This window comes from Pleurodeles waltl, chromosome 1_1, assembly GCF_031143425.1.
Source record: "Pleurodeles waltl isolate 20211129_DDA chromosome 1_1, aPleWal1.hap1.20221129, whole genome shotgun sequence".
Lineage (NCBI taxonomy): Eukaryota > Metazoa > Chordata > Amphibia > Caudata > Salamandridae > Pleurodeles > Pleurodeles waltl.
Genome location: NC_090436.1, coordinates 301237153 through 301254620, shown reverse-complemented (window position 1 = coordinate 301254620; position 17468 = coordinate 301237153). Strand labels below are relative to the sequence as shown.

The 17468-nt window shown below is 46.1% G+C and overlaps 1 protein-coding gene across 1 annotated transcript in view; it reads left to right on the top strand.

The window, feature by feature from the left end:
* Nucleotides 1-17468, top strand: part of DHX29 (DExH-box helicase 29) — a 935315-nt gene that overhangs the window by 770194 nt on the left and 147653 nt on the right. The window contains exons 18-20 of the mRNA XM_069222079.1: nt 336-424; nt 16670-16798; nt 16888-16963. Coding sequence (XP_069078180.1) covers nt 336-424; nt 16670-16798; nt 16888-16963 — 294 coding nt within the window. The remainder of the gene's footprint in view (nt 1-335; nt 425-16669; nt 16799-16887; nt 16964-17468) is intronic.

Here is a 17468-nt window from a genome sequence, read left to right as displayed (position 1 = left end):
AGATAAATGAGTGAGTAATATCCGTAAACAGTCTTCCTGGAATGTTCTCTTTGTGGCCACATACTATACAAAACATATGAGGTAGGATCACTAGAAAACAGTTTGGGGTTAGAAAGCTGTTCAAATGATTTCAGATAAATATGCTATAATGTCAGCTGGTTGCATTTTTTTATTTTGGCACTTCTGTGTATTGTAGTTAGATCGAATTCACTATTCATGAAAATGTGAAGTGTTTACCTTAAAGAACAAATGTGGTGTTGTGCAGCTATGAAATTCACGTGAAGATGTTGGACTTTGAGCCCTTGATAAGCTGTAGACGTTTCCTCTCTTTTCAGATTGTCTTGGCAACCAATATTGCTGAAACTGGGATTACAATACCCGATGTTGTCTTCGTCATTGATACCGGAAGGACAAAAGAAAACAGGTCAGCTTGTATCTAAAGACGTCAAACACGCGTATATATTGCAAGTATTAAGGCAGGCAAACTTTGGCTCTGATTTATACTTTTTGGTGCAAAACTGCACCAACTCAGTTTTGCACCAAAAAGTTTAGCACTGGCTTGCACCATTTCTGTGCACCAGCCGGGTATCATATTTATGGAATGGTGCGTCATCGTTGGGGACAGAAGAGGTCATCCCAGGATGGGCGCTTGCTCTGAATCACCTGAGCATCCTCTCTAGTTGGTTGGGCCACCAGGACACGGGAAATGGGCGTCGGTGCAGAATGGTCAGGACTCGTGGATCCTTAGATGGAGTTTCTTTCTGGACAGGAGTTGTTGGTCCTCTGTGATGCAGGCAGCCCACTGGAAGCATGGCAGAGGTTGCTGGACCTGCATGACGTGTCACCTTCTTTTGCAGGTTCTCTGAAGCAGGAGACAGGCCAGTAGGGCTGGGACCAAGTCAGTTTTCGGCTTCCTTCTTCTCTGCTGGGGTTTCAGCTTAGCAGTCCTTCTTCTTTCTTTGTGTGAGATCGCCAGGAATCTGATGAACTAGATTCAGGGAGCCCTTAAATCCTGGATTTAGGGGTGTCAGAGGGCAATAGCCAATGGCTACACTCCCTGAGGGTGGCTACACCCTTCTTGTGTCCGCTCCCTTTGGGGAGAGGGTCTCAAACCTAACCCTTTTGGTCCCTTTCCTCCAGACAAAGATGGAGGATTCTGTAGGGAGGGGGTCACCTCAGCTCTGGACGCCCTAGGGGTGGTCCTGGCTGGGGTGGTCACTCCTTATTGCTTTCCCTAATTTTCCCACTGGACTTGCGGCAAAAAGTGGGGCTTTGTCTGGGGGCGGGCAACTCTACTAGCTGGAGTGCCCTGGGGCACTGCAACAAGAGGCTTGAACCTTTGAGGCTCACTGCCAGGTGTTACAGATCCTGCAGGGGGGGTGTGAAGCACCTCCACCCATAGCAGGCTTTGTTTCTGGCCTCAGAGAGCACAACGGCCCTCACCCCAAGGGGTCAGAAACGTGTCTGCTAGTGGCAGGCTGGCACAGACCAGTCAGTCCTACACTAGAGGATTGGGTAAAATACAGGGGACATCTCTAAGATGCCCTCTGGGCTCTTTAGGATAAATCCAACACTGGCATCAGTGTGGGTTTATTGTGCTGAGAAGTTTGATACCACACTTCCCAGTATTCAGTGAAGCAATTGTGGAGCTGTGGGGTTTGTAATGACAAACTCTAAGACCATATACTTAATATGGCCATTCTGCACTTGCAACGTCTAAGAATGGACTTACACTGTAGGCAAATATTGCTGATGCAACTACGCCCTCATCTGTAAATTATTGAACCCTGCTTTAGGGTTGAAAGGCCTGCTAGAGGAGTGACTTACCTCTGCCACAGGCAGTGCTTTCTGGGCATGGCTCCCTGAGAGGGATGCCATGTTGACTTTGCCCTTTTCTCCCCACCAACACATACAGTCTCCAATGGCAGTGTGCATGTGTTTCGTCAGGGGTCCGTTAGGGTGGCACAACACATGCTGCAGCCCTTAGGGAACCTCCCTGGCCACAGGGCCCTTGGTACTACTGGTACCCTTTACAAGGGACTTATCTGTGTGCCAAAGGTGTGCTAATTGTGGAAGCAATGGTACAGTTTTAGGGAAAGAACACTGGTGCTTACTAAACCCAAGCTGCACAATTTGTCCCAATAGCCAATCTCAGTTCTGGTGATGTTCATGCAGAGCGGTATGGCACAACAAATACTTTTATTCCTCCTCATTTTTTGCTTTTTCCATGTGTGAGCAAAAGGCCATGAATGGTTGTTTATGTGCTGGAAGGTGCCCCTTCCTGCACATAAACAATCATTCAAAAATAACAATTTGGTACTTCTATGTGTGCTCCATTCTGCAGCACACATAGAAGTGCCAAATCACCATTGTAGATTGTTTATGTGCAAGAAGGGACACCTTTACTTCCCTCAACCCAGACACTCTTGCACTATGGTGCATGGATGCCTGCATTGGTGCAGGCAGCTTAATTTAGTGCCAGTGCAGAGGGAAACACAGGGATGTGCCATATTCTTGTAATTCTAACGCATCCCTGCGTTTCAAAACTGGTGCGGCACGGCTATTTTTACGCAACACTGTGCCAGTTTCTTGTAGATCTGGCCCATAATATAACGGACCTTAACCATAAACACAATTCAAACATCATGCACAAATCTGAACACTATTCATAGTCTTCATCAGTGGTTCTTACTTTTGGAGCCCTACTCACTCATTACTGGACCACGAGGACCCCATTCAGTCATTATTAAAATCTGGGAACACCCACTGAGTAACTACTGGAAGTCAGGGACACCGACCTATGCATTTTCGATAATGCAACTAAATGTTAATTTTAATGAGCAGGTTGAATCTAATGAAGTCCACTTACCGTCCATACTATATTCTGTTTAATGCACCTGCACAGCTCCCATGAATTAGTCTCAGAATAATAACTTAGGGGGTATTTACAAGAGGCCTGTGTCCCCAAAGCGTCTCTTTTTTTTTTTTTTTAGACGCTCCTGTGGCGCAGGCCTCTCAATCATATCTATGAGATGACGCAAAGCCACACTGCTTGCCTCAAAGAGGCGTTCCATGGGCATAGCGGTGGGTGTTCCCAGAGAACACCAATGGATTTGAACACAGTAATAGGAACACATAGTTGAGATCCCAAATAATTGAAAAACCACTTAGTGGTTAAAAAAAAAATAAACAATAGAAAAAGCAGTGTGGTCAGAAATAATAGAACCACTATACTCCGAAAACAGTTATCAAAATTAAATTACTAAAAAAAAAAAATTTTACAAAAAAACTTTTTAAGGTAAAAAAACATTGGGAACTCTGCAGTGAATTCCTGGTAGGGAGCACAATAAATACAACAAAAAAAAAGTAATGAGATAAAGTTAGAGGCTGGTAGAGTAGAGTTAGGATTAAGCAGAGAAATGATGTATGAAAGAAGCTCACAACCAAAAATGTACACAAAAGGAGGAGCAAGGAGGAGTGGAAAAAACATTGTTTAAAAAAAATGTGGGTGAGAAATGGCTTCTTGGGTGGGCTTTGTGTTCCAAATTAACAAGGGAGCAAGTAGGGCTGGAAAAGGAGAGAGCAGTGTAAGTTGGGAGGGAAAATGCAGTAGAAAAAGGGAAAAGTACTCAGAGGGCAACACTTCGAAAGAACAATTCGAACTAAAAGGGACACTGCATTCAGCGATTAGACATGGGAAGGAAAGTGAAGGAAAAAATATTATTATTACTTTTATGTTTATTGACTGCATGTCCACTGAAGTATCTTGGCACTTTTTATCATTAAAAGAAGGAAATAAAGAACCGCAACAACAACATACAAAACAACCATTAAATGTACACAGAAGTATTGTAGGAGACAAGACAACTTTTGAGAAAGGACATATGTAAACCTTGCAAGAAAACCAACAGTTAACCTGTTTTACAATACTATTGACATCTACACCTTTACGAACAAGCATTAACAAAGCCAAAAGTTCTGGCCTTGGACAAGCTAATGCAGTGTTTTTTCTTTCAATGAAATACAAGTGGTGCATGTGGACAGAGGTCATGTAAGGGTGCAACTTCTTCGATCAGGAAGCTAGAAAGTTACTTTGATGAACGGACGGTTCATGATTAAAGGACGAACGCCCTCACCCACCCAAGGGTGGCATGATTCACCACAGGGCCCCTCTTCACACCACCAGTGGTTGTGTGCTACACTCCTCCTCAAAACAGTCTGGGAGCACTCGGGGTGGATCCTACGAAGAAGGGGGTGTGGGATCAGGTGTGCATAGGATAAGGAAAATGAATAAAACTGTCTCTTGCTGGACCTCAAAAAATGTTTATTGTCCCCAGTGTCTACGGGTTAAAATGGTGGGGTTAAACTCAACCGACTGAAGTGGTCAACATATTTCTGTGTATATTAAAGACCATATGATGAGATGTGTAGGTATTCTTCCAAATTATAAAAGTAACCACTGTGCCACTATTGAGACCACCCTCCTGGCAGATGACATCCATGGACAAAGGAGAGACCGCTGCACTTATCCTGCTCGACCTCTTTTAAGCGTTCAACACCGTCTCCATGGCACTTTCATTCGTCAGGAATGAGGAGCCCTAAATTGCCATAAGTTAGATCTCCTCCTTCCTCTCAAACAGGATACAATGGGTCAGACTCTCCATGCTCACTTCCAAACTCAAGCAGCTCGTCTTCGGAGTTCACCTGGGCTCATCCCTTAGTCCAACCCTGTTCTATGTTTACATGGCACCTCTCGCCTGCATCATAAGAACCCACAACATCAAAATTGTCTACTATGCCATTGACACTAACACATCCTCTCCCTCACTGACACAAACACCACCAACAGGACCAATTCCACCTCCTGAATATACCACGTAGCAAACTGGATGCAAGACAACTGCCTCAAACTCAACACAGATAAAACCGAGATCCAGATCTACGGAAATAAGAACTTCCCCGCGGACTCTTGCTGGTGGCCACCTGACCTGGGTCCTATGCCCAACAACAGAGACTATGCCAGAAACCTTTTCATCATCCTTGATGGCAAGCTCTCAATGAACAAACAAATCAATGCCATGATGACATCCTGCTGCCACACCTTCGGAATGTTTTGCAAAATCCTCAAATGGCTCCCCATGCACACTAGGTGCATGGTCACTCAGGCCCTCATTACCAGTAGACTCAACTATGGCAATGCACTATGGCCCTCATTACAACCCTGGCGGTTGGCGGAACACTGGCGGTAACACCGCCAACAGGCTGGCAGTGTTCCGCCAGCATATTATGACCATGGCGCATTCGCCACCGTCAAACCGCCAGTCCCTCCACTATACCGCCAGGCTTCCTCCGGGCGTTCATAATCCCCAACCGCCAGCCTGTCGGTAAGGAGGACTCGGGGTGCCCCTGAGGGCCCCTGCTCTGCCTATGCACTTGGCATGGGCAGTGCAGGGGCCCCCAGGCACAGCCCCATCGTGCATTTCACTGCCCGAATTACGGGCAGTGAAACGTGCGACGGGTGCCGCTGCACCCGGTGCACATCAACATTGCCGCCGGCTCTAATGTGAGCCGGCTTCAATGTTGATGTGACTTCTCCGCTGGGCCAGTGGACAGAAACTTTGTTTCCGTCTGCTGGCCCAGCGGAAATGTCGTAATAGGGGGCCAAGCATACCGCCAGCACTGGCGGTATATTGGCTCCCGCGGCTTTGGCGGTCTTTTTCAAAGACCGCTGAAGTCGTAATGAGGGCCTATATGTTATAATCTCCTGGCAACTCCAACAAAGACTCCAAACCATCCCAAACACCGCCGCCAGGCTCATCCTAGACATCCCCAGAAGCGCGCACATCACGTCCTACTTCACATTTCATGCAGAAACGCTGGAAGTTCTTCTCATCCATGCTTACAAAGTCCTTCACAACGCAGCACTAGCTTACCTCAATGACTGACTCAAACTCTACCAACCATCCAGACATCTATACTACACCTCTCTCTCCCTCGCACAAATCCCCCACATCAGCAGAAATCAAGACAGGAGATTGTGCTTTCTCCCTCATAGCAGCCAAAAGCTGGAACAAACTCCCTCTACATATCAGGACCACCACTTCACTCCTCAGCTTCTGCGAGAAGCTGATGATCTGGATGTTCAACTAGGAGAACCTCCAGACCTAATGTCTGGCGCTTGGATACCCTCACACGTGATACACTGTGCCATACAAATCTACATACCACAACAGTATTGTCATTCACAAAGAAGAATGGGAAAAAACTAAAAAATACAACCAGTGTTAATCTCAGTGGTTCATTCGTCGGTAACTGAACCTGCAGTTGATCTGGAAAAAATAAAGAAACAATAATTTTATGACAAAACTTAATGAACAGTTTATATTTCATCCCTCGGTTTAGAGGTGAAAGCAACTCACTGGAATATCCAATCGCTTGTATATCATGATACACTGTGAGTATGTAATGGTGAACACTGAATACTCGTGAAAAAAAAAAACAATTCAAAAAAGTTCAAAAAAGCAAAGGTGACCATTTCTCTGTAGGGTATCCAGCCTGAACTTGGGCAGTAAGGCTGAGGCACAGATAGTGTTAAGGCCAAAATTGACACATACTGTAGGAGGCTGGCCTGGCTTGTAGTGGGTACCAAGGGGTACTTACACTCTGTACCAGGTCCAGTTATCCCTTATTAGTGTAGAAGAGGTGTTTCTAGCAGCTTAGGGTGATAGAAGGTAGCTATAGCAGAGCAGCTTAAGCTGAACTAGGAGACATGCAAAGCTCCTACTATACCACTAGTGTCATATGCACAATATCATAAGAAAACACAATACACAGATATACTAAAAATAAAGGTACTTTATTTTTATGACAATATGCCAAAAGTATCTCAGTGAGTACCCTCAGTATGAGGATGCCAAATATACACAAGATATATGTACACAATACCATAAATATGCAGTAATAGCAAAAAGGAAGTAATGCAAGCAATGTAAAGTTACAGTAGATTGCAATAGGAGCACATAGGTATAGGGGCAACACAAACCATATACTCCAAAAGTGGAATGCGAACCACGAATGGACCCCAAACCTATGTGAGCTTGTAGAGGGTCGCTGGGACTGTAAGAAAACAGTGAGGGTTAGAAAAATAACCCACCCAAGACCCTGAAAAGTAGGTGTAAAGTGCACCTATAACCCCCAGAGAGCACAGAAGTCGTGATAGGGGGATTCTGCAAGGAAGACCAACACCAGCAATGCAGCAACAGTGGATTTCCGGACCTGAGTACCTGTAAGACAAGGGGACCAAGTCCAAGAGTCGCGACAGTGTCAAGAGTGGGCAGATGCCCAGGAAATGCCAGCTGAGGGTGCAAGGAAGCTGCCACCGGATGGAAGAAGCTTTGTGTTCTGCAAGAACGAAGAGGACTAGGAACTTCCCCTTTGGAGGATGGATGTCCCACGTCGTGAAGAAGCTTGCAGAGGTGTTCCCACGCAGAAAGACCGCAAACAAGCCTTGCTAGCTGCAAGGGTCGCGGTTAGGGTTTTTGGATGCTGCTGTGGCCCAGGAGGGACCAGGATGTCGCCACTTGAATGAGGAGACAGAGGGGGAGCCCAGCAAGTCAGGGAGCCCTCACAGAAGCAGGCAGCACCCGCAGAAGTACCGGCACAGGCACTTAGAAGAGGAGTGAACCAGAGTCCACCCGAAGTCAGAAAAGGGAGTCCCACGACGCTGGAGGACAACTCAGAAGGTTGTGCACTGCAGGTTAGAGTGTCGGGGACCCAGGCTTTGCCGTGCACGAAGGAAATCCTGGAAGAGTGCACAGGAGCCGGAGCAGCTGCAAATCACGCGGTACCCAGCAATGCAGTCTAGCGTGGGGAGGCAAGGACTTACCTCCACCAAACTTGGACTGAAGAGTCACTGGACTGTGGGAGTCACTTGGATAGAGTTGCTGAGTTCCAGGGACCACGCTCGTCGTGCTGAGAGGGGACCCAGAGGACCGGTGATGCAGTCTTTTGTTGCTTGCGGTTGCAGGGGGAAGATTCCGTCGACCCACTGGAGATTTCTTCAGAGCTCCTGGTGCAAGAAGGAGGCAGGCTACCCCCAGAGCATGCACCACCAGGAAACCGGTGAGAAAGCCAGCAGGATGAAGCGATACAAGGTTGCAGTAGTCGTCTTTGCTACTTTGTTGTGGTTTTGCAGGCATCCTGAGCAGTCAGCGGTCGATCCTTTGGCAGAAGGTGAAGAGAGAGATGCAGAGGAACTCTGGTGAGCTCTTGCATTCGATATCTGAAGAATTCCCCAAAGCAAAGACCCTAAATAGCCTGAAAAGGAGGTTTGGCTACCTAGGAAGGAGGATAGGCTAGTAAGAAAGGTAAGAGCCTATCAGAAGGAGTGTCTGACGTCACCTGATGGCACTGGCAACTCAGAGCAGTCCAGTGTGCCAGCAACACCTCTGTTTCCAAGATGGCAGAGGTCAGGGGCACACTGGAGGAGCTCTGGGCACCTCCCCTGGGAGGTGCAGGTCAGGGGAGTGGTCACTCCCCTTTCATTTGTCCAGTTTCGCGCCAGAGCAGGGCTGGGGGATCCCTAAACCGGTGTAGACTGGCTTATGCAAAGATGGGCAGCATCTGTGCCCATCAAAGCATTTCCAGAGGCTGGGGGAGGCTACTGCTCCCCATCCTTCACACCTATTTCCAAAGGGAGAGGGTGTCACACCCTCTCTCAGAGAAAATCCTTTGTTCTGCCTTCCTGGGCCAGGGCTGCCTGGACCCCAGGGGGGCAGAAACCTGTCTGAGGGGTTGGCAGCAGCTGCAGTGCAAACCCTGAAAAGGCAGTTTGGCAGTACCCGGGTTCTGTGCTAGAGACCCAGGGGATCATGGAATTGTCCCCCCAATGCCAGAATGCCATTGGGGTGACAATTCCATGATCTTAGACATGTTACATGGCCATGTTCGGAGTTACCATTGTGACGCTATACATAGGTAGTGACCTATGTATAGTGCACGCTTGAAATGGTGTCCCCACACTCACAAAGTCTGGGGAATTTGTCCTGAACGATGTGGGGGCACCTTGGCTAGTGCCAGGGTGCCCACACACTAAGTAACTTAGCACCCAACCTTCACTAGGTGAAGGTTAGACATATAGGTGACTTATAAGTTACTTAAGTGCAGTGGTAAATGGCTGTGAAATAACGTGGACGTTATTTCACTCAGGCTGCAGTGGAAGGCCTGTATAAGAATTGTCAGATCTCCCTATGGGGGGCAAAAGAAATGCTGCAGCCCATAGGGATCTCCTGGAACCCCAATACCCTGGGTACCTCAGTACCATATACTAGGTAATTATAAGGGTGTTCCAGTATGCCAATGTGAATTGGTAAAATTGGTCACTAGCCTGTTAGTGACAATTTGTAAAGCAGAGAGAGCATAACCACTGAGGTTCTGGTTAGCAGAGCCTCAGTGAGACAGTTAGGCATCACACAGGAAACACATACATATAGTCCACAAACTTATGAGCACTGGGGTCCTGGCTAGCAGGGTCCCAGTGACACATAACAAACATACTGACAACATAGGGTTTTCACTATGAGCACTGGGCCCTGGCTAGCAGGATCCCAGTGAGACAGTGAAAACACCCTGACATATACTCACAAACAGGCCAGTGGGGGTAAGAAGGCTAGAAAGAGGCTACTTTCTCACACATACCTATAAGTTAGTGAAGCTTTATAGACGTTATATATGAAGCAGTGACTTCAGAATCCCCATATATTTTTTTGAAAAAAGGATTGAAACAGGTGTTAAATGATGAAGGGAGATAAAAGCGAGGAGGCAAGACTTGCGTTGTTGGTGGTGGGTTGCATAAAGATAAAAGAATAGTGGAAACACACTATAAAATAAACACAGTATAATATCGCTGTGGTTCCAGAGATACTCCTCTTTGTAGTCACTGCCCTTAGGTAATGGTACCGCGCCAGACTGAGGAGACAAAGGGGCATATTTACAAGCCTCTTTGCGCCATTTTTATTGGAGCCGCACACTGCAGGGCCATATTTACAAGGCTACGTAAAGCCACCCTGCGTTGACTCACCCCGCCACAGGGAGGCGTGCCATGGGTGTTACGGTGGGTGTTCCCACGTAACACCGATGGCATTTGACACATTCCCAGATTTGCGAGATATTGTAAACCAGGGAATGCATCAAAAGCCTATGTCTCCCCAGCAGAGGCATAAGGGAGGTGCAAGGGAGGCACAACAAGGAGAAATACCTTTATTTCTCCTAGTTTTTCCTACTTCTATGTGTGCTGAATTCTGCTGCACACATAGAAAGTAAAACGCCTCTTCTGATTTGTTTTTGTGCAGGAAGGTGTCTCTTCCTGTACAAAAACAATCATCCCTGCAACACAGACATCCTGGCGCAGTGGTGCCTGCGTTGGCGCATGGCAGCTCATTGTGCGACAGCGCAGGGGAAATGGACAGGAAGGCCCTATGTTATGGATACAGCACATTCCTGCCCTTTCTTCTGGTGCAGGGCAGCACAGCACAGCAAGAAGGCTTGCAGTGCTGCCCTGCGTCAGAAGATTGTAAATATGCCACGAAGTGTCTGGCCTGGAGCGGCGCCTAGTATTCAAGCTTATTTTATGTATTTTATTAGTCCTTTATTAGAAAGTTTGAAGGAAACAAAGCTGTGTCTAGATTGATGCTTACTATATCAATATTTGACTTTATCTTACATCCTGGCTCACTTAGGGTTTGTAAAGGCTGTACTGAGATGTGTGCATTCTAGAAATGTTTGCATTTGTTAGCGTTATAACAGTTCCCCTTTCTCTTTTGCAAAATTAAACCACCCTAAAGTTTAGGTTCTATGTTCCTGTGGTCTTGACGGTGTTAATGGGACTGGGTTAGTCACTGTTCCCTCTATACTTCATGCAGTTATACAAATATGCAATGTTGTCTTAAAGATTTTAGGGCCCTGTGCCTGTCATATTTTGAGCCCCCATTAGTACTTTTACTTTTCATTTTCTGTGAATTGAGGTCCTTGTGATACCAAACAATCTTTCAGAAGTGGGGTTCGCACATAAACAGTTGAAGTATGTTGTTCCAGAGCCCCCTCAAAAATATTAATATGGCACTGGGCAAAGTGAGAGAGATTTGGAGACAGAGGTAGACAGAGAGGAGAGAACCTGAGATACCGAAATAGAAATGAGTTACATAAAGATAAAGTTTTTCTTCCAGGATCCCTTTAGAAGGTTGGAGCCCTGGGCAATTGCCTACTTTGCCCATGCCTTAGAGGGTTCTGCAAATATCAGTAGGTAACTAGTAGAGTACCAGGCCTGTGTCCCACCGCATGGTTCCACACAGCATCAAATACACAAGAGCAAAGCAGACTACGCACACTTACTGTTTGGGTGAGGGGTTAAATCCACATGCTATGCCATTTGCTGTTAAAACTGCTTTTAATGGAGGTAGCAGTGCTAGTGCTTGCTTGACTAGGTTGATACAAAGATGTTCCTATAGTGTGGGTTCTGCCAGTACAAAGGATCTGGATGACAGTTCTTGCAAAGTTGGTTCCAATGCAAAGGTTTGGGAATGGATCAAGTGCAGTCAGGCTTGTCAATGAATGAGAGGTATAATGCTTTGAAAGGTGTATAAGCGACTGATGTGCACAAAAATACTCCCACACTTCTCTTTTACAGCTCATTCCAATTGTAAATGGAGTGTGATAAATGGGAATTTCAATTGAAATCTCCTCCAGAGTTGGCCTGGTGATAACTTGACTCCAGGTCAAAATACTTCAAATTTAGGACCACATTCTTGTCATTTAACAAGACAGAAAGGCAACATCATCCGCCCTGAAAATAAACGGAGGCACACAAAATGTTCCTAATTGTGGAACTATTGTAAAAGTATGCTTTTCCTGTCACGATTTAAGTCCTATTATTGGGGCAGATATTGACTTAATTGAATGTGATCGTTCTTCAGAGATGGTGGTAGAGATAGGGGATGCTAAAGTTTCCTGGTTTTCCCCTTATGCGGCATAATTAGTTATTTCCAAGTCTCACATATTTGAAAGTTGGGTGTTAAGGTTTATATGAGAAACTGACAGCGGATTACATGAGGGATAATTTACTAATAAAAAAATTAGTTGCTAATAAGACATCCCTTGTGATCCATTTTCAAGCAGCAGAATGGTTCCTCTCAACATCTGTCCTTGACCAGTATAGGTTGGTTGAAAAGTTAGTCTTAGGAAGATCTCTAGACTCTCTAACAAATTAGAGTTGGCTAGCTACTTCCCTGGCCAAATGGTATTCAGGTCATGTCTAGCAAAACATTTGGCCTACAAATAGTACTTAACTGTTCTGGCAGGGGAAATAGATAAAGATTTTGTTTTGGAATATTGCAGGCTATCGTAATTTCATTGAGGTCCTAGACAGGGCCATCTTACTGTAAGATTAAGGCATTCTTTGCATACTGGAAACTTAAGGATTCTCTAGATGTCCTGGGTGTTTCATGTTCATGCGGTCCATCTGAAAAAATTGAGGAAGGGTGGCCATTTTTGTGATTAATTCTTTAGTAGGGAAAACTGCCTTAATTCTGCCAGCAACTACTATGTTTCATGTAATAAACATCTCCTGCAGTTGAGCTCCACCGATGGTTTGTGGGACTCCAGCATGGAATATCTACTTGCGTTGTTCCATATCACAAGCTCAAAACATGCTTGCAACTTGTACATCAATACTAACCTTCCTAGACCTTAAGAAATTAAGTACCCTGTTTGGGCATAAACCTATCCTCATAAACTAAAGGATGACCAGAATATGTGTCAGTATGTAGTCAATGTACTACAGTGTCCTAGCTACAACAGAATCGTTTTTGTTAGGTCTCTGCCAGAAACTGATTCTGAACAAATTCTGCATCCACATGGCACTTCAATAAATTCTTTTATTGTCTGTGTACACCTTAAACATTGCCTGTAAATATTTGTCTGTTAACAGAGTCTTTCTCAGCCACTTACTAGTGATACGTAGCATTCATGTGATTACCTCACAGACGCACAGTACAGTCCAGCCATTTACTCGTTGCAGCAGTCTTGTTTTCAAAGTTTAGTTATGACTGCTTCCTGCCTTGCCACTAAATCTGGATGCTGCTGGTTCAACTGTGTTCATCTCCTCCATCTGCAGCCTTGCACTGAGATAGAATTTGTCCCAACCAAAACAGTATATTGACTGTAGTTTTAAATCTGTCTGACTGTAAGGATGCATGAATCCTTGGTAGCACTCTGCAATTAAAAAGCAACACTCAGGCTGTTGGTACAAAGTCATCTTCAGGAAAACTGAAGAAACAGTTTATCCTGGCTGCTTATAAGTAGCCTCTTTCTAGCTTGGTCACCCCCACTTTTGGCCTGTTTGTCAGTGTGTTTGACTATGCCTACTGGGAACCTGCTAACCATGACCCCAATAGTTATACTCTCTCCCCTAAATGTAGTTGTTGGTAACTGCTATCTCTGTATTTCACCCACAGTTGGCACATTGGTGCCCCATTATAAATCCCTAGTATATGGTGCCTAGGTACCCTGGGCATTTGGGTTTCAGGGGATCCCTATTGGCTGCTGCATATATTTTGCCACCAAAAGGGAGCCCAAGCAAAGGGTTCTGCAGGACTGCCATTGCAGCCTGCTTGAAAAAGTGCAAGCACCCTTTCACTGCACTGCCACTTTTCACTGCACCAGGTCACTTATAAGTCACCCCTATGGCAGGCCTTCCAGCCCAAAGGGCAGGGTGCAAAGTACCTGTGTGTGAGGGCACCCCTTCACTAGCAGAGGTGCCCCCAGGAACTCCAGACCCATTTTCCCAGAGTTCGTGAGTGCGGGGACACCATTTTACGCGTGTACTGGACTTTGGTCAATACCTAACTCTGAACATAGGCATGTTTGGTATCAAACATGTTGGAATCATACTCCAAGGCATTTGCAAGCATTGGTTGAATGATTCCATGCACTCTGGGGGCTCCTTAGAGGGCCCCCATTATTGCCATTACAGCCTTCTGAGGGTTTCCAGGCAGCCGAAGCTGCTGCAACCTCCCAGACCGGTTTCTGCCCTCCTGTTGCTTGAGAAGCTTGTGCTCAGGAAGGCAGAACAAAGCATTTCCTTTGGGAGGAGGGCGTTACATCCTCTCCCTTTGGAAATAGGTGTTGCAGGCTTGGGTGGTGTCGCCTCCTCAACCCACTGGGAATGCTTTGAAGGGCACATTTGGTGTCCTCCTTGCATAAACCAGTCTACACCGTTTAAGGGACCCCAAGTCTTGCGTAAAACTGTTCAAAGGAAAGGGGGAGTGACCACTCCCCTGTCCATCACCATCCTAGAGGTGGTGCAGAGAGCTCCTCTGGAGGGTCGCTGGGTTTTGCCATCTTGGATTTAAGGTTCGCAGGGAACTCTGGGAGCATCTGAATGGCCAGTGCCAGCAGGTGACGTCAGAGTCCCCTCCAGATAGATGGTCACCCAGCTAGGTGACCAATCCCTGTTTCAGGGCTATTTATGGTCTCTGTCTTGGGTGGTTCCTCAGATTCAAATTGCAAGACTCGAGCAGGAATCCTCTGCAACCTCCACTTTGACTTCTGACTGAAAAAACTGCATCTGGACTCTTCAGGACCCTACAAGCTGCAACAAAAAAGCAGGACACCTCCTGCAACATTCTATCTCTGGCTCCTTCCTGCAGCTGCAACATTTCCCCGGTTGTGCATCCTCTGAAGGCAGCCGTCTTCAACGTGCATCAGAAGGAAGAAGGAATCTCCCTTGGGGTGAAGCAGTTACTCCCCTGCTTCTGCAAGCACCAACTGCATCAACGACCGGCTGTGTGGATCCCCTCTCCTACTGAGTTGCGTGGATCCTGCATCACAGGTGGTGGACTGAAGTGGTCCTGACAGTCCCCTCTTCCAGCTGCCCAACTTGGGTGGAGGTAAGCCCTTGTCTGCCCACACAGGACAGTACCCCCATGCACTGCATCCTTTGCAGCTGCCAAGGCTTGTTGGCATCCTGTCCACAAGATCTTCAGGCATCTTGAAGCTGAGTGGTTCTCCGGCGGCGTGGGAGCCTTTCTCGTAGTTCTGCATGGGCCTCTTCTGCGACTCTCCTATCCCGGTCCTGTGGGACTCCTGTGGGCCCTGCCTGGGCTTCTGTGGGCTCTCAGTGTCGCTAAGGGCCCCCTCTGGCTCACCCTCCTGGGTAGAGTCCACCTGATCCTTACTGGTCCCCGTCAGTTCCACTTTCCACTAACTGCAAGTTTTGTGTGTGCCAAGCCTTGTTGGTGGAACCTGAAGACGCAAACTAGACTGCAATCCTCCTTCCGGCGTGGGACATCACCTGTATCCTCCAGGAACCCAACTTCGTCTTCTTGGGTGCAGTGCTGACTCTTCTTCTTCACCGGTGGGTCACTTCTTGCACCTTCATCCCAGTGGGTAGGGGGTCCTGACCTCCCTGGACTCTGCTGTGCTTCTTGGACTTAGTCCCCTTTTTCCATAGGTCCTCTTGTCCAGGAATCCACTGTTGGTGTCCTGCAGCCTCTTCTGGACTTTGCATAATTCTTTGTGTGCTCTAGGGAATTTACAGCTATTTACTCCTGCTTTCCTGGTTGCTGGGGTGGGTTGTGGTACTTACCTTTAGGCTTTCCTAGTACTCCCAGCTCCTCTCTACACACTACAGTTACCTAGGTGGGGGGCCGACTTTTGCATTCCTTTTTTTAGTATATGGTTTGTTCCCCCCCAGGCCTCTTTATCTCTATTGTAACTTTCACTAATTGCACTGTTTTCTAACTGTTTTTATGTCTATTTCTGCATACTAATGTATATAATTTGTGTATTACTTACCTCCTAAGGGAGTATAGCCTCTATGGTATTTTTGTCACCAAAATAAAGTACCTTTATTTGTGTAACACTGGGTGTTTTCTATCATGTGTGTAAGTACTAAGCGTGACTAAAGTGGTATTGGATGAGCTTTGCGTGTCTCCTAGATAAGCTTTGGCTGCTCATCCACAGCTACTTCTAGAGAGCCTGGCTTCTAGACACTGACCCCAGTCAGGAACTTCACATTCTTTTCCTGGCCCCCAACAGTCACACACTAATTTTCCAGAAAACACCATCCCAGGGTGTCTACTCCAGCTGCCACCAAAACACTCTCCACACACGAAACCATACTATCACACACACACTTCAAAATAGAAGAAAAGAGAAAAACGCTGGTGGTGATGTACTCTCAAACAGTAAGCAAGCAAATGTTGTGCTAGATACGTAGATTAGGTAAAATCAGAACAACATTGGACCCGGTGGGCTGATTTTCAAGCAATTGTATACAATCCTTAGTTCTTAAACCTTATGAGGGCTACATCGATTCCTGGTGACTAATTATCGATAAGTAGGTCTCCGTTCCAACAGGTGTTTATTGATAACGCGTAGGTTCAATGAGGATCTGTAGACGTCTTTTGGGGTACAGCTAGGATGGGACATCTCTCCATGAAATGCTAAAGACCCCGCACAAGTCAGGTTCAAGAATCCAACCTCTTCATTCCTCTTCCCTGTTTCTTAACTTGGGTTACCCGATGCTTTTCATTCCCTTGTATATATGAATGCATTCTTAAAGCAGAGGTGCAATTATAAACCACATTTCCATCCATTTCCATTTCAATGTCAGGTACCATGAGAGCAGCCAGATGAGTTCTCTGGTGGAGACCTTTGTCAGCAAAGCTAGCGCGCTACAGCGCCAAGGGAGAGCTGGACGTGTACGAGATGGTTTCTGCTTTCGAATGTATACAAGAGAAAGGTAAGACTTTTAGAAACATCAGTTTGCAACTCTGGTGGGTAGTTTCCATGTTTCTGAGTTTAAAAAAGTGCTTTGCTGTATCCCTGCAGGTTTGAAAGCTTTTTGGATTATTCGGTTCCCGAAATTTTACGTGTGCCGTTAGAAGAGTTGTGTCTTCATATTATGGTAATACATTCACCTCCTTCCACTAAGCTGTTCTCTTCTCAAGCAAATAATTATGAGCTAGAAGTTTTCATTACCACTTTTACATTTCTTGTTTTTTGTTCGCAGCCAATTACTTCTTTGTTCATACATGTGTGGGTGCAAAATGCTTACCTGCTCTCTGGATCAGCATTCAGTTGTTATCAGGCGTCCACAGCCATCCCATGCAAATGGCTCTAGCAAACACTGAGCACAGAACAATAAAAAGGGCAGAATGGTAAAAGGATAGGCAAAGAATAGTATGATTTGGGTAACCAAATAATTGTGACCATTTAGTATCAAAATATAACCTCACGGTGGCTGAAGACCAGACAAGCCAGAACGCTGGCATTGGAAAGTATTGCAGATACAAGAAAGTATGAAGAACTAAACAGTGTAATCTACAGATATATGCAAATAATACTGGAGCGCATAGTCAATACTTTGAGCGCAGTGTGGCTAAAAGGAGAAAATCAATAGGCTTGAGGGA